The sequence below is a fragment of the Acipenser ruthenus genome, unplaced genomic scaffold, assembly GCF_902713425.1.
Source record: "Acipenser ruthenus unplaced genomic scaffold, fAciRut3.2 maternal haplotype, whole genome shotgun sequence".
In the NCBI taxonomy this organism is placed as follows: Eukaryota; Metazoa; Chordata; class Actinopteri; order Acipenseriformes; family Acipenseridae; genus Acipenser; species Acipenser ruthenus.
The window spans coordinates 1-18,691 of NW_026708285.1; the positions used below are offsets into that span (position 1 = coordinate 1).

At 40.7% G+C, this 18,691-nt stretch overlaps 1 protein-coding gene across 1 annotated transcript; it reads right to left on the reverse strand.

Annotated features, from left to right (window-relative positions):
- Positions 1 to 6: 6 nt before the first annotated feature.
- Positions 7 to 16,026, reverse strand: LOC131730527 (type 1 phosphatidylinositol 4,5-bisphosphate 4-phosphatase-like; the record flags this gene model as incomplete). The annotated part of the gene is made up of 3 exons (XM_059020605.1): positions 15,710 to 16,026; positions 510 to 673; positions 7 to 105 (listed from the first exon to the last, which is right to left on the reverse strand). Coding segments are annotated over exons 1-3 (387 nt in total), but the record flags the coding sequence as incomplete, so codon positions are not given.
- Positions 16,027 to 18,691: the final 2,665 nt, after the last annotated feature.

Below are 18,691 nucleotides of genomic sequence, written 5' to 3' on the forward strand. Positions count from 1 at the left end.
GTAAGGACGGGGACAGGCCATTCTCTGTGAAGTTGCTTTGCAGATCAAGAGACAGTTACAAGGACAGCGCACATACTTCTTACCAGGAGGAGGGTTCTTAATGGGCTGAGAGAGAGGGGGGGAAGGGAGGGGGGAGAATGAGGTATGGGAGAAAGAGAGACGGGGAGAGAGAGAGAGGGAGGGGTTGAAAGGGGGAGAGAGAGAGAAAGAAGGGAGGTTAACACAGATACACTGACTACTTTTCAGTACAGTAATAATTATAATAATTATTATTATTATTATTTATTTCTTAGCAGACGCCCTTATCCAGGGCGACTTACAATCGTAAGCAAAAACATTTCAAGCGTTACAATACAAGTAATACAATAAGAGCAAGAAATACAATAACACAGAAATACAATAATACAGACCTAGCTTCACACACTCATGCACACGTACACGCATACATACTTAGACACATGTTGAGACACGCACACGCACACAGATGCAAAAACACACACTCTCCTCACCGTTGCCTCGTTGCAGACCCCACACTTAACAAGGTGCTGGTGGCTGTCTGCCTTCACACTAATGAGGGACTGACATACACGACAGTTGATCTTGGAAGTGCTGCCCGACATCATTAGGGAGTAAGGAGGAAGGTCTTCCTCGATCGGGAGAACTGAGGGGAGGTCTGGAGAGAAGGGGAGGGAGACGGACAGAGAGAGGTTAATAGAGAGACAGAGGGAATGAGAAAGAGAGAGGGAACGAGAAAGACAGGTTAATAGAGTGTGCGATAGAAAGAGAGGGAGGGTGAGGGGGGAGAGAGAGAGAGAGAGGGGTAAACCAAACAATTCTGCACAGACCAGATTGGCTGTGTGGTCACTGTGAGACAGAAGAACTGGAAACAGAGATGCACTTTCTCCTAAATTGCCATATACTCCCAACCCAAGATCATTTACTTGAAAAAATGTAAATTTTCCTCCCCCATTTCCCAAAAAGCCAGAAAAAATGGCAGTCCTCCTGGGAGAGGGACACACAGCCCCACTGGCTGCCCAGTGTGTGTGTGCCTGTCATGCAAAACTGAAAGATCATAATTGGATAAGTCTTCACCCCCCTGAGTTAATACTTGGTGGAGGCACCTTTGGCAGCAATTACAGCTGTGAGTCTGTTGGGATAGGTCTCTGCCAACTTTGCACACCTAGATTTGGCAATATTTGACCATTCTTCTTTACAAAACTGTTCAAGCTCTGTCAAGTTCCTTGGGGAGCGTTGATAGACAGCAATCTTCAAATCATGCCACAAATTTGCGATTGGATTTAGGTCGGGACTCTGACTGAGCCACTCAAGGACATTTACTTTGTTGTTCCTTAGCCACTCCAGTGTAGCTTTGGCTGTGTGCTTTGGGTTGTTGTCATGCTGAAAGGTGAACTTCTGTCCCAATTTCAGCTTTCTTGGAGAGGGCAGCAGGTTTTCCTCAATGACTTCTTTGTACTTTGCTCCATTAATTTTCCCTTCTATCCTGACAAGTGCCCCGGTCCCTGCTGATGAGAAACATCCCTGTAACATGATGCTGCCACCACCATTCTTCACAGTAGGCATGGTGTTCTTTGGGTGATGCGCTATGCTGGGTTTGCGCCAAACATGACACTTTGTATTTAGGCCAAAAAGTTCCATTTTAGTTTCGTCATACCACAAAACTTTTTGCCACATGGCTACAGAATCTCCCAAGTGTTTTTTTTGCATACTTCAAACGGGATTCAAGGTGGGCTTTCTTGAGTAATGGCTTCCTTCTTGCCACCCTACCATACAGGCCAGATTTGTGGAGTGCTTGGGATATTGTTGTCACATGCACACTTTGACCAGTCTTGGCCATAAAAGCCTGTAGCTCTTGCAAAGTTGCCATTGGCCTCTTGGTAGCCTCTCTGATTAGTCTCCTTCTTGCTCGGTCATCCAGTTTGGAGGGACGGCCTGATCTAGGCAGGGTCTTGGTGGTGCCATACACCTTCCACTTCTTAATAAACGTCTTGACCGTGCTCCAAGGGATATTCAAGGCCTTTGATATTTTTTTATACCCATCCCCTGATCTGTACCTTTCAACAACTTTGTCCCGGAGTTCTTTTGAAAGCGCCTTGGTGCTCATGGTTGAGTCTTTGCTTTGAAATGCACTACCCAGCAGAGGGAACCTACAGGAACTGCTGAATTTATCTTGAAATCATGTGAATCACTACAATTTAACAAAGGTGGAGGCCATTTAACTTGGTGTGTGATTTTGAAGGCGAATGGTTACACCTGAGCTAATTTAGGATTGCTATTACAAGGGGGGTGGACACTTATCCAACCAAGCTATTTGAGTTTTTATTTTTAATTAATTTTCTACAAATTTCTAGAATATTTTTTTCACTTGGAAGTTGTGGGGTAGGATGTGTAGATAAATGAAAAAAAAACTATTTTAATGCATTTTAATTCCAGGCTATAAGGCAACAAAAGGTGAACATTTTGAAAGGGGGTGTAGACTTTCTATAGGCACTGTATATATATATATATATATAATTATTATTATTTAGCAGACGCCTTTATCCAAGGCGACTTACAGAGACTAGGATGTGTGAACTCTGCATCAGCTGCAGAGTCACTTACAACTACGTCTCACCCGAAAGACGGAGCACAAGGAGGTGAAGTGACTTGCTCAGGGTCACACAATGAGTCAGTGGCTGAGGTGGGATTTGAACCGGGGACCTCCTGGTTACAAGCCCCTTTCTTTAACCACTGGACCACACAGCCTCCTTGGGTCATTCCTTGTCAATTCAACCAGCCAATGTCACCATACGTTACACATTTGGTTAAAAATCGGCAAAAAGTTAGTAAAAGTGTTTGTTAGAAACTTTGTGAAATTTGAGCGGTCAACTCTTTATAGTTCCTGAGATTTTCGTGTTGATACCTAGGGGGTACCACCCTGCCAATGTTCTGTGAAAACACACACACACTGCTTTTAAAGGCTAATAATGTTTGAAATAAACATGTTAGATACCCAAATTCACCCCCATATAGATTTTTGGTCAAAAATAAAATAAATAAGATCTGTTCCTCTCCTGCCCCCAGAGCAGGTCTGTTCCCTCATTCCCCCAGAGCAGGCCTGTTCCCTCATTCCCCAAGGGCAGGCCTGTGCCCTCATTCCCCAAGGGCAGGCCTGTGCCCTCATTCCCCAAGGGCAGGCCTGTGCCCTCATTGCCCAAGGGCAGGCCTGTGCCCCTGCCCCCAGAGCAGGTCTGTATCCTTTTTGCCCTAAAAGCAGACAGGTCTGAGCCCCTCCTGTCGAAAGAACAAGTTTGCCCTTGCATCAATGGCAGATATTCTCTCATCTCTGCCCCTAACCCAGTCTTATTTCCTTTTACCATGATGTCTAGAAACCAAAAGATTGTTAGGTTAACATAATGAACAACATTAATATAACCTGGCCTAGAATAACAGAATATTACCCATTTAAACAAAGTATAAATTTCAATGTGAAAAAGGCAGACATGCCCTAGCGAGGGGCATGGGGCTCTGTTAGGGGCAGATATGAGACACAGATCTGCTCTCGGGGCAGGGGCACAGGACTGCTCTCGGGGCAGGGGTACAGGCCTTCTCTCGGGACAGGAGTGACAGTCCTGCTCTCAGGACAGGAGGGAAACAGATCTGCTTGTCCTTTGGGGAAGAATTACACTGACAAGCCTCATTCTGTATCAGCAACATTAAATAGCTTACTATGCATGATTAAAAAGCATGTCTGGGGCTTCCGAGTGGCGCATCCAGTAAAGGCGCTCCACGTGGAGTGCAGGATGCGCTCTATAGTCTGGACGTCATGAGTTCGAGTCCAGGCTATTCCTTTGCCGACCAAGGATGGAAGCTTCCAGGGGGGCGGCGCTCAATTGGCCGAGCGCTGCCCGGGGGGAGGGAGGGCTAGGTCGGCCAGGGTGTCCTCGGCTCACCACGCACCAGCGACCCCTGTAGTTTGGCCGGGCACCTGCGGGCTTGCCTGTAAGCTGCCCGAGAGCTGCGTTGTCCTCCGACGTTGTAGCTCTTGGGTGGCTGCATGGTGAGTCCACAGTGTGAAAAAAAGCGGTCGGCTGACGGCACACGCTTCGGAGGACAGCGTGTGTTCGGCTTCGCCCTCCCGAGTCAGCATAGGAGTGGTAGCGGTGAGCTGAGCATAATAAAATAATTGGCGATTCCAAATTGGGAGAAAATAATAAAAATAATTGGCAACAACTAAATTTAAATAAATAAAAAAAAAAAGTATGTCTAAAACCATCTTGACAAAAAAGAACCACTAGCAGCATTGTTTTTCATGCATTTAAAAATGAACTGTTTTAGTGCTCCAATATTTTCCCTTACCACTTTCAGCTGTCATTGCACCTGATAAATCCCATGTTTCATAATGGAATTCTTGACAACTCCTATAATCGAATTATGTAAATATATTCTGCTACGTATATTTTTTAGGACGATACAGGTCATGTTCTATCTAAGCCTTTTAGTCCCGCCTTTGGCAAAAATCAAGTAACCAATCCGACGCGGACACATTAGTTCTGCCCCCCAGGGCTGATCTGCCCTCAGAGCAAAGTTCATTTCCAAAAACTCAACTGAGCTGCTTGAAACGGACAAACTGCACGTGCACGTCACAACAGAACACCCAGCGTGGGCATGAACATGAGCACAGCGTCATCGGTGAAGAAATAAAACAAACTGGCATTTAAATGAAATTATTATTATCCTTTCGACAAATATTACCTACAAAATCCCTCATATATAACAACATGTACCAGAAGCTCTCTGCGTACAACAATAAATATATCAATATAGACCTGCTGAATAACCTAGCTATATGAATAATCAATTAAAATAAACCCCCAATTTTAACGTTAGCTGTCTTTTAACACACTATTATGTTTCACTTTTTGTACCACGCACCCAAGCGAGGCAGTCAGCTACTGTAGCCTCCCTCTCGAACCATGCACAGCTTCACTGCTTTCAAAACGTAGCTACTGCTGTTGCATAGTATTTAAATGCGAACCCCGAAAACGTTCCGTTAGCATGCCTCCTTCTTCTTCTTCTTCTTATTACTAATAAACAGCGAAGTGCAATAGATTATACAGAACAACCCATCCAATACTGTAATAAACTGTAGTACAGCATTATAAACTCTGGTACGGTATACGGTTACTACACTAGATTCTGGTATCAGTTTACAACACTAACCCCGATGCTATACCTCCTACAAAAAGAAGGGAGGTCATGATTGTTGGGGACTCCATACTGAGAAACACAGCAAGTTCAGTTTGCAGTTTGGGACCCCCTTACTAACAACAGTGTGCTGCCTTCCAGGAGCCTCAGTCAAGCACATCACTGATAATGTGGACAGGCTCCTAGAACGAACAGGAGATGACCCGGTAGTAGTCGTCCACATTGGTACAAACAACATTGGAAGAGACAGGCCAAGATCCCTGCAAAACAAATTCAGAGAGCTAGGAAGGAAATTAAAAGACAAGACCAAAACTGTGGTATTTTCTGGGATACTGCCGGCGCCTTGCAAAGGACCATATGGGCAGCTGGAAATACAAAATCAAAATGCATGGGTGAAATCGTGGTGCACACAGGAAGGCTTCACCTTTCTTGAACATTGGAGCACTTTCTACAACAAGGACTAGCTATACAGGTGGGACGGACTGCACTTAAACAGAAAGGGAACCAATCTACTCGGAGAAAGGATCCTTCAGGCGGTACAGAAGCATTTAAACTAGAAAGGAAAGGGGGAGAAAACAAAAAAACAGAAGGGTGACTACATCAAAACAAGGGCAACAACTCAGGTAAGACCACTATCTTAATGCTAGAAGTCCGAGAAACAAAATGTTAGAACTTGAAGCTACTGCACTAACAAATAACTACGATGTGATAGGTGTTACAGAAACTTGGTTGTCTGAGAGTGATGGAGACAAATATAATATTAGTGGGTACACACTGTATAGGAAAGACAGGCAGGACAGAAGAGGCGGAGGGGTAGCGCTATATATAAGAAATAGCCTTGAAGCCCAGGTGTTAAATCAGGACAAAGAAAACAATGCAGAATCAATATGGGTCAGAATAATGGACACAAATTCAAAGGGCATAATAATAGGAGCATTTTTATTATTATTATTTATTTCTTAGCAGACGCCCTTATCCAGGGCGACTTACAATTGCTACAGACCGCCAAATTCAGACGCTGAGCAAAATAATCTGTTGTACAATGACATTCGAAATGCGTGTAGAAAAGGAGAAGCCATACTAATGGGGGATTTCAACTTCCCCTGTATAAAATGGGAAAACTCAATGGGGGGCACGACGGATGAAATTGCAATGGTGGAAATGACAAATGACTGCTTCCTAACGGAATTTGTCAAGGCACCGACTAGAGGGGAGGCATGCCTTAATTTAGTCTTTTCAAATAATGAAGACAGAATAACTAAAACAGAGGTCAGAGAGCCATTGGCAAACTCAGACCACAACATGGTCTCATTTGAAATATTTTTTAAAACCCGAAAAGTAATGACTAAAGCTAAGGTTTACAATTTTAGAAAAGCAAACTACGAAGGTATGAAACAGAGACTAACAGAAGTAGATTGGAGTAAAATAGAGAAAACATCCACAGAAAAAGGGTGGCTGTTTTTTAAAAATGTAGTACTAGAGGCACAAAACAATTACATCCCAAAAGCAGACAAATCTAAATCTAAAACAAAATGGCCAAAATGGTTTAATAGATCAATTAAAAAAAATATTCAGCGAAAAAAGGCACTTTACAGAGCTTTTAAAAGGGACCAAAAACAAAGCACACAGAAAGAGTACTTGGAACTGCAAACACAAGTCAAAAAGGAAGTTAGAAAGGCCAAGAGAGAGATAGAAATCAATATTGCTAAGGGGGCTAAAACCAATTCCAAAATGTTTTTCCAATATTATAACAGCAAGAGAACATTCAAAGAGGAGGTTAAATGTCTAAAAATAGCAAATATATTAAATGATTACTTTTCACAGGTTTTTACAAAGGAGGACACGGACAACATGCCCCACATGTTGACCTGTTCCTATCCAATTTTAAATAACTTTAGCATAACAGAGGCAGAAGTGTTAAAGGGACTAGGAGCTCTTAAAATAAACAAATCCCCTGGGCCGGATGAGATCCTCCCAATAGTACTCAAAGAAATGAAAGAAGTTATTTACAAACCGCTAACCAAGATCATGCAACAGTCTGGAAAAATAGCAAACGTAATACCGATCCACAAAAAGGGAGACAAAACCGAATCAGGTAACTACAGACCAATAAGCCTGACTTCTATTATATGTAAACTTATGGAAACTATAATAAGATCCAAAATGGAAAATTACCTATATGGTAACAATATCCTGGGAGACAGTCAGCATTGTGTTAGGAAAGGGAGATCGTGTCTAACTAACCTACTTGACTTTTTTGAGGATGCAACATTGAAAATGGATAACTGCAAAGCATACGACATGGTTTATTTAGATTTCCAGAAAGCTTTTGACAAAGTCCCGCATAAAAGATTAATTCTCAAACTGAACACAGTAGGGATTCAAGGAAATGCATGCACATGGATTAGGGAGTGGTTAACAGGTAGAAAACAGAAAGTACTGATTAGAGGAGAAACCTCGAAATGGAGTGAGGTAACCAGTGGTGTACCACAGGGATCAGTATTAGGTCCTCTGCTATTCCTAATCTACATTAATGAGTTAGACTCTGATATAGTAAGCAAACTCGTTAAATTTGCAGACGACACAAAAATAGGAGGAGTGGCAAACACTGTTGAAGCAGCAAAGGTCATTCAAAATGATCTAGACAGCATTCAAAATTGGGCAGACACATGGCAAATTAAATTTAATAGAGAAAAGTGTAAAGTATTGCATGCGGGCAATAAAAATGTGCATTATAAATATCATATGGGAGATAGTGATATTGAAGAAGGGATCTATGAAAAAGACCTAGGAGTTTATGTTGACTCAGAAATGTCTTCATCTAGACAATGTGGGGAAGCTATAAAAAAGGCCAACAAGATGCTCAGATATATTGTGAGAAGTGTTGAATTTAAATCAAGGGAAGTAATGTTAAAACTTTACAATGCATTAGTAAGACCTCACCTAGAATATTGTGTTCAGTTCTGGTCACCTCGTTACAAAAAGGATATTGCTGCTCTAGAAAGAGTGCAAAGAAGAGCGACCAGAATTATCCCGGGTTTAAAAGGCATGTCGTATGCAGACAGGCTAAAAGAATTGAATCTATTCAGTCTTGAACAAAGAAGACTACGCGGCGATCTGATTCAAACATTCAAAATCCTAAAAGGTATAGACAATGTCAACCCGGGGGACTTCTTTGACTTGAAAAAAGAAACAAGGACCAGGGGTCACAAATGGAGATTAGATAAAGGGGCATTCAGAACAGAAAATAGGAGGCACTTTGTTACACAGAGAATTGTGAGGGTCTGGAACCAACTCCCCAGTAATGTTGTTGAAGCTGACACCCTGGGATCCTTCAAGAAGCTGCTTGATGAGATTCTGGGATCAATAAGCTACTAACAACCAAACGAGCAAGATGGGCTGAATGGCCTCCTCTCGTTTGTAAACTTTCTTATGTTCTTCTTATGTTCTTAATACACCCTGATAAACTGGTACACTGATATCAATATGAATTACTTGTATATTTGTAATACATTTTGATAATGTATTGCAAGAAGTATTTTTTTTCTCGGTCAGGGGCAGCGGCTGTGTAAATGTTTCTGGAAACATTCGTCACAACACTGTACTTGGACTCATTACAATGTCCTGCTTTGGGTGAGTAAAAATGTCTGTGTGTGTGTGTCAATGTGTGTGTGTGTCACTATGTCATTGTGTGTGTGACAGTGTGTCACTATGTGTGTGTGTCAGTTTGCATGTGTCAGTGTGTCACTATGTGTGTGTGTCAGTTTGCGTGCATCAGTGCATGAGTGTATCTGTGTGCAGGGTTAGAAACTAACAATACTGTGCTGCTAGTCCAAAGGACCAGTACCTTTTAAACTTTTAAACCAGTAAACTTGGTAGGCCTGGTGTAAACTTACTAGTCCTTATGTGAAGTGCCGAACAACAGTTGGGGTCTGTGGCAATGTGCTCCGCCCCTGTGTGCATTTCTGTGTTGTATGTTGCGTGTGGTGTGTTAATGTTGGTGTATAGGCATTGGTACACGGGATATAAACGGGTCTGTGTTTCACGTGTGATTTAAAATGTATAGTTGTATTTATGCACGTTTTACTCACTCGGGGTTGGGTGTTCGGTGAGTAGTGAACGAGAGAGAGAGGAGAAATAAAGTTAAAGATAAATATTTATAACAATTGCTATCGCGTGCTGGTAGGACCAGCACGATACTTGTTTGTTTATTTACTCACCGTGTTTGTGTGTCTGTCCGTCCACCGTTTGTTTAAGTGTTAGTCCATTTTGTTTGTCGATTTATTTTGGAGCAAGTGCCGTGTCCTGTCTTCTGTTTGTTTAAACCTTTTATTTATAATAAACCGCGCAACAGCGCTTTCATCATTTCACCTCATTTCTCTGTGTATTCATTTCCTGGTTCTGACGGCACCACTCAGCTAGCCGTGTGACAGGGTCCCAAAAACAGGCTTAGATTTTATTTTGCTAAAAAACAAAACACCGTTATAAATTTAGACTAACATTTTTTTTTTTAACAAAGCACCTTCGTAAACATTCATACAGATCGATCAGTCACCTATTTGCACCTCGTTTCTTGTGTGCTGAGAAACTGACACTGACAGCACCAGACGGGATGACAGAGGAAAACATTCTCTCAGCTGTGTCACCCTGCCGACCATGAAGCTCTGCCTGAAACTGACAGCGTTGACACAATGTTTATCTGATTGTACATTACGTGTTGCTATTTACAAAAATGCTGGCTGGCTATGAATTACTATCTATAATGCACGTACACATGCGGTCTTCACTAAAGTCCCAATTTAAAGACAGTACGTTTCACTGTAGCCCTCGGGATGAAATTGTTAGGTGGCTATTTAATTATTATTATTTTATTAATTAGCAGTGGGAGAAAACCGCTTCAGCAAGTACAGTAGAATCTGCCAGAACTGACGGACGCTGAATCTACTACAGATACTAATGAGAGCATAACAAAAACAAAAGAAAAACGAGGGAAACGCAGAACATTTCAAGAAAGCTGGGAGACTTTGTATAAATTGATTTTATATTTTTAAATGCTGCAGTAACAGTTCTGCTTTTGAAGCATCCACTATAATTTGACAGAACAGGTGATTTATTTGCACTGTGCAGAACCTTATTTTCCCCCGTTGGTGCTTGAGCCCCGGAGAGCTCACAGAATAACCACCTGCACCTATTGTTAGCGATTAAAGCCTGCGTTTAGAACGAACTGATTACCGCTCAGCAGTACTATATTGGTATAAGAAAAGTGTGTTTTAAAAAAGTAATTTCAGCTTCCAATCACTTAAAATATGCTGACGATAATGTAAACAACACCAAGCTACAGACAGCGAGTCCCAAGCTTTAAACGTGTTACTGTTTATAAATAAGAACTTAACTTTATTATGAATATACTGTGTTATTATGTTTTAACCAACATAATATGATAATGTTCTGTGACAGGGTGACTAAACGGTGACGTCACGGCAGAAGCAGGAACGCAAAAATACTGACACCGGGCACTGCAGTTCAAAAGAAAGAAATCGGCTGGCCGCCTTTTTTATTAAATAACAAAAATAAATAAAAAGGTTGAACAAAATAAAATCACCAACACAAAATATATAAACAAAGGTCAGGCTGGGCAAATAGCTGTCACTGATCCTTTTACTTTCGTTTTAGTTTCATTTTTGTTTTCACTCTTGCTCTCCTCGCTCTCTCTCATACACTCCTCTAAAACACCCACCCCGAGATGGAGAGCTGCAGGCTTTTTATATTCAGGTGACCATCTCCCGATTAGCAACAAAATTAATGTAAAAAACAAAACAATGTACAGGGCACCTCGCCCTGTTACATGTTCCCTATGGTATTTGTTTGTTTATTTGTTTTAAAAGGTTTAGTAAAACATGGCCTATTGTTTGACCTTGTTAGTACAACCGGCCCGCTTTGCTAATGACACCAGTCAGGGTCGTAACCCAGTATAAATCTCCACATTACTGTAAAATGACTTTACACTTACTTCAAAAGATGCAACGTGTTTCAGTAAATTCAAACGATAAACTTTGCATCCCGCGCAGAGGGAGAACACAAATGTAAAACATCATTAAGTGGGGTTGGCATTGCAGGGGAGATGAAGGGAGGTTTCAGTTCCGAGTGACTGTTTTCTAAGCATTACTTGTGAATTTTTATTCACCACTGCTACACCCCTTTAGAAAATTGACTTTCCTGCATGTTTTTTTTTTTTTTTTTAATGTAAGATTGAACGTGAGAGTATATGTGTACATTTGTTTTAAGTACTCGCCCAGAGGACTACTGAGACACAGACATCAACTAGTCCTCATCAGATTTAATTTAAAGCGGAAGTTTCTAACCCTGTGTGTGTGTTACTGTGTCAGTGTGTGTGTGTGTATTAGTTAGTGTGTGTGTTTCAGTGTATGTGTTTGTGTGTCAGTGTGTACCTATCTAAGACTGTACAGTACACAATTGGATATATTTGACTGTATACTACAGATCCTATAATACGTGTGTACCGCTACAAGCTACAAGGCTCGAGAGACCCTGTAGAACTGAGTTCAGCAGTTTATGATGGTACATGAACTTGTTAAGTACGTGTCTGCCTGTGCGTCTGTCTTACTGTTAGCAAGACTAGGCCTATACATGAATTACTGTACATTACAGCGCAGGCTGTCTTAACATTATACTAAGTACTGTACTTGCACTGTACTTTACTGTCCTGTGCTACACTCTAGTACACAACAAATTTATTTTGACATTGAATGAGCGCTATTTGTGTTTTTGAATTATACTGTACAATACAATACTGTACTGTAGGCCAGGGGTTCCCAAACTGTGGGCCGTGACTCATCCCTGGGTGGGCCGCGGAAGCAGTGATTATTATTATTTTATATATTAACTTAAAGTCGTGTAAGATGTGATGTTGCAATAATGTGAGCAACATAGCTTAATATAAGACAACATGTGGATGCGACAGCGTGGGAGAAGTACAAGTGGACAAGTACAACGCAGTTAGAAGCAGTTTGAAAGCAGGTTGACAGCTGCAGAAACTAAACTAAACTTCCAAAAAAAAAAATTAACATGGTCTTCAAGCCAGTAATCTGTGACAACTGCATGATGTGGGAAATCCGAGAAAACCCAACAGAGCTCAACCAAGTGTGTGTAAAGTTCTGCACGATCCAGGACTTGCTTAAACGAGTAAGTGTGTTAGAAATGGAGCTGCAGAAAATAAGACAGCAACAGGAGCTTGAGGTGGCATACCCACAATTCATGGAAGTCTGCACCCCTAGCAGACTGAAAGCCACCAGGGAGATGGAAAAGGGTCGAAACAGCTGGGTTCAGATAGGCAGAAGCAGGGGAAAAAAAGAAACTTCGTCAAACACGACCACCAGAAATCCAAACATCCAACAAATTTGAACCAATTTAGATGACCAAAACTAACATCAAGAAAATGAAAGGAACAACATCCAGGACCCTATAAACAGTGCTGGCCAGGCAGCAAAAAGAAGGGAGGTCATGATTGTTGGGGACTCATTGAGAAACACAGCAAGTTCAGTTTCCAGTCTGGACCCCCTTACAACAACAGTGTGCTGCCTTCCAGGAGCCTCTGTCATGCACATCACTGAGAACATGGACAGGCTCCTAGAACGAACAGGAGATGACCTGGTGGTAGTTGACCACATCGATACAATCAACATTGGAATAACAGACCAAGATCCCTGCAAAACAAATTCAGAGAGCTAGGAAGGAAATTAAAAGACAAGACCAAAATTGTGGTATTTTCTTGGATACTGCCAGCACCTTGCAAAGGACCATATGGACAGCTGGAAATACAAAATCAAAATGCATGGCTAAAATCGTGGTGCACACAGAAAGGCTTCACCTTTCTTGAACATTGGAGCACATTCTACAACAAGGACTATCTATATAGGTGGGATGGACTGCACTTAAACAGAAAGGGAACCAATCTACTTGGAGAAAGGATCCTTGAGGAGGTCCAGCAGCATTTAAACTAGAAAGGACGGGGGGAGAAAACAAAAAAACAGAAGGGAGACCACATCAAAACAAAGGCAACAACTCAGGTAAGACAGCCATTAAATGTATTTGTCTACATGCTAGAAGTCCGAGAAACAAAATGTTAGAACTTGAAGCTACTGCACTAACAAGTAACTACGATGTGATAGGTGTTACAGAAACTTGGTTGTCTGAGAGTGATGGAGACGAATATAATATTAGTGGGTACACACTGTATAGGAAAGACAGGCAGGACAGAAGGGCGGAGGGGTAGCGCTATACATAAGAAATAGTCTTGAAGCCCAGGTGTTAAATCTGGACAAAGAAAACAATGCCGAATCATTTTGGGTCAGAATAATGGACAAAAATTCAAAGGGCATAACAATAGGAGCATGCTACAGACCGCCAAATTCAGACGCTGAGCAAAATAATCTGTTATACAATGACATTCGAAATGCGTGTAGAAAAGGAGAAGCCATACTAAATGGGGGATTTCAACTTTCCCCATATAAAATGGCAAAATCCGATGGGGGGCACGACGGACGAAATTGAAATGGTGGAAATGACAAATGACTGCTTCCTAACGCAATTTGTCAAGGCACCGACTAGAGGGGAGGCAAGCCTTGATTTAGTCTTTTCAAATAACAAACACAGAATAACTAAAACAGAGGTCAGAGAGCCATTGGCAAACTCAGACCACAACATGGTCTCATTTGAAGTGTTTTTTAAAACCCCAAAAGTAATGACTAAAGATAAGGTTTACAATTTTAGAAAAGCAAACTATGAAGGCATGAAACAGAGACTAACAGAAGTAGATTGGAGTAAAATAGAGAAAACATCCACAGAAAAAGGGTGGCTGTTTTTTTAAAAATGTAGTACTACAGGTGCAAAACAATTACATCCCAAAAGTAGACAAATCTAAATCTAAAACAAAACGGCCAAAAATGTGCACTATAAATATCATATGGGAGTTTATGTTGACTCAGAAATGTCTTCATCTAGACAATGTGGGGAAGCTATAAAAAAAAGGTCAACAAGATGCTTGGATATGTTGCGAGAAGTGTTGAATTTAAATCAAGGGAAGTAATGTTAAAACTTTACAATGCATTAGTAAGACCTCATCTAGAATATTATGTTCAGCTCTGGTCACCTCATTACAAAAAGGATATTGCTGCACTAGAAAGAGTGCAAAGAAGAGCAACCAGAATTATCCTGGGTTTAAAAGGAATGTCGTATGCAGACAGGCTAAAAGAATTGAATCTATTCAGTCTTGAACAAAGAAGACTACACGGTGATCTGATTCAAGCATTCAAAATCCTAAAAGGTACTGACAATGTCAACCCAGGGGGCTTTTTTTTTACCTAAAAAACGACCTAATTTGCATCTGCGCTGTACAGAGTGGTAGAAAAAAAGTAGCAATACAAGGCTCTCTTTTCCCTTTGTAGGTATTAGTTTATATTTAAAAAAAAAAAAAAAAAAAAACGTTTATTCATAACATGCAAGGTTATGGGTGCATCAGACAAACCAGAGGAAATACAAAAACAAAGCAGTTATGAATAACACTTTGAATTATAAATGGATCGATGTTTTGGAATTATTTTTTTCTTCACAACGTATATATACATTTTTACAAGTATTTGCAATTACAGCATCTGAGAAGGAAAATACGTATTTGATGTAGGACAGTTTTTAAGCAGCAAGTAAAATTAACATTTTAAAAACAAGATTCATACACACTCATAAGAATTTTATATAAATTAATGCTAGACTCGCATCAAGCTTGGGTTGAGTTTCTGTGTAACTATGCACTTTAATTCTAATAAAATGAAAGCCGTGTGTGTGTAGTTTGCGAGGCACAGCTACAGTAGCTGCTTTAAAACAGCGTTTTTTACGAGGCTTTGGCAATTAGGGCGCATACTCGAGTTCTGTGGAAACGAGGTATTGTTTTACTCAGAAGGAATTACTGTTCAGATATTTATGAATGGGGAAAATAAGAAACGTTTCCTTCTTTTTTTTGTTTGATGACGATGAAAATAGCTGCATTTCTAATGATGTTTAGTTGGACAGGTTCCTAATGTAACAACATAATAATAATAATCTAAAAATAAAGGTTTGGTTTTGGAATTCATTTTATTACTAAAACAAAAAAAAAAAAAAAAAAAAAAAAAAATCCCACTACATATTCATTGTTATTTTCTAAGTATTTAGAAAATGTGAAATATTTTCAAATAAAATAAGAATTTACATTACGTTTATTGACAGTATTGACAGCTATTGATGTGCCGCAGTACCTAATACAACTGATCAGGTGGGCCTGGCCCCAGTGAAAAAGTTTGGGAACCCCTGCTGTAAGCTGCTGTGCTGTAACCATTACCCTAGTTTTATCGTGGTTAGTTAACAACCCAGCATCAGCTACACGGTACCAATATAATATTTAGGCGCTATATAAATGCATGACACAACAACTATTATTATTATCACTCACTCTGCGGCTGGCAGGGCAGCCCGTACGCCGCCGCCGCTGGCCCGGGCAACACTGCGCCGCTTCCGCCGATAGCTAAGTCGCTTGGTTCGTAGGAGAGGAGCGGGGATTTCTCGCCGTCCGCCATGCCTGACACCGGGACCCGCCGCCGCGGCAATAATAATAAAATAAACAATAAAAATGATAGTGTTACAAGCGGCGGATCAGGAGACCGCAGGAGCAACCAGGAAACAACAAGCTAGCCTTGTCATGTGATTGTATGTGTCTGTCTGGGAGAGCTGGAGGCGTTCACGGCGATCATTCTGCGCAGATCCTGAACTTTGGGTGCGTTCTTATAGCGCAGATTTCCTCAGTTCTGCACTGATATGCGCAGTTCACATAATAGTCCACAATGTGTACAATTGGGCAGATCTGTGCAGAACGCACTCATTCTTACAAGAATATTGGCTAAACAAGGCAGAATCCGCGCAGAATGATCTCTGAACACAGGGAACGCCAACAGTGTACTTGCAAGACGGACGACACACGCCTCACACCCCAAGCCGCACAGGGGAGAAGTTTGCCCCGAACTTAGACTGGCAGGCAGGCAGCACTATTTTGCCCACGAAAGGGCTTTTGTGCACAAAATACATTACAACATGTATTTCGTCCCACAAAACGAAAAAACAAATGTATATAATATTGTCCACAAAAGGCAAAAGAGAGTTTTCATTTTGTGGACAAAATGAAATAAAATGTTTTCATTTTGTGCACAAAATACATTTTTTCTTAGATCATTTTGTGGACATAATGAACAGTCAAGTATACATTCTGTCTACGAAAAGCAAAATAAGTTTTCAGTTTTGTCCACAAAATAATTTAACATACAATTATCATTTTGTGGGACAAAATGTATATTTTGTGGGGCTAAAACTAATTTTGTGGGACGAAATACACATTGTGTAGCACAAAATGCAAATTCTGTGCACAAAACAACATTTTATGGGACGAAATACACATTCTGTGGGACAAAATGCTAATTCTGTGCATAAAATAGACATTCTGTGGAATGAAATACACATTTTGTAGCACACAGTGCTAATTATGTCCACAAAATACAATTTTGTGGGACGAAATGATAATTATGTGCACAAAATACTCATTATGTCGGATAAAATTCTGTGCCACAAATACAACGCGCAGTTTTCAGTTTGAATGTGGCAGCTTTTGCCCTTAGAAGGCATGTTTCCTTTGTGATGTAACTGAGGAGGCGGGTTTTCGCGGAGAGGTGTTTTATTATCTGCCTAATAGGCAGACCTGCCTGCCAGTCAAAGTTCAGGGCAAACTTCTCCCCTGTGCCCCCAAGCCCGGTACGCTTATAACTCCGCCTCTACACGGACGCAATTTCCAAGTCCTCACATTGATGCACTGATCCCGACCATGTGAAGTCGTTTTTTTTTGTTTACAGAATCTAGTTTTCTCTGTATTGTCAATGTCGTAACATGTAATACGCCCATTTTATTTATGTTTTTCAAATAATGAATACATCGACATTGCCGACATTGCGTTCTAAATAAACCATTTAATCATCATTACATTTATAAAGGCAGTATTAATGAATGCGCTTACGTTTCCATATAATATATACAAAAGCGGTAATCGTTAACTATTTGCGGTATGTAATGTATGTAAAAAAAAAAAAAAAAGACAATCTGCAAGCATTGTTGGGAATGGTCTTGATGTCAACGTATTTTAAAAATATTGCTTGATACTCTCTGATTAATATACTGCCCTCCGCTTCTTTGGAAACTGTTCAATTATCCGTTTGTTTCTATTGCAACAATACTGTTAGAACGGAACCCTATAAAAATGTACCACTGGATTTTGGAACAAGGTACGATGGTATCTGTGAAAGTCCAGTTGTATTGTATAATAAATGTATCCTACACCATCAATGTACAATTCCCTGTGTTACAATAATGCAGTACAACCATAATAATAATAGTATAGCTACACTATAGAACCGTGGTACATTTTTATAGGGGTGTAGCGTCACACAATCTACATTTACTTAATCGTATTAAAGTAAGAATTATGTGTGTCATTCTCATCTTATTTACAATGTAAAATTGACATGCTTACATGTCTGTATAGGTTAGCCTAGGTATATGCAATAAAATATAGGAAGCTGAAGTTCAGGTTGTCACTCATATTATTTGCATCCCAGTTTTTGTTCTGTCCTTTAAGCTCATATGCCAATTGATTTATCAAAGTTGAATGATGATCCCTTTGTTTAAGTCCCTTTGGTCATATCATGTTGACCTGCTTTGAAATACAAACTGAAATTAGAATTTCAATGTAGATGTAAAATAAAAATACAGGCCTGCGTAAACCATTGTGCAATCAGTTTATATATATATATATATATATATATATATATATATATATATATATATATATATATATATATATATATATATATATATATATTCTATAACTGTTAATTTGCAGTCTGTGTGGAGTTTGCATGTTCTCCCCCTGTTCGCCGGGTCTCCGGTTTCCTCCCACAGTCCAAAGACATGCTGCCCAGGTTGAAGGTCACTCTGAATTGCGTAGAGAGGGAGACACAAGAACAGCAAAGGATTAGATATAAACACTTTCCGCCGGGTCAGGCAGCATCCTCCGACTGCTGGGTGACATAAAAGTGAGAGAGAAAGAGCAAAGTTTAGACACATAACATACAACAAATCTGACTCTCGCTCCCGACGGGTCAGGCAGCATCCTCTGGCTGCTGGGTGTTTAATGGAGCAAGAGACAGGAAGGGGACGAACAGGACAAAAGGACAGATCCTTCGCAACTCAGTGCAGCATCCTCAGGCAGCAAAGCTGGCAGCTGGGCGGCGTGGAGAGCTTAGGAAAAGTGTCTCGGGTCCGTTTAGGAGAGACGAAAACAGAGAACCCCCCCCCCTTGGCCGGGGCCCGCTCGGCAGGTGGAGGCACGGCCTAC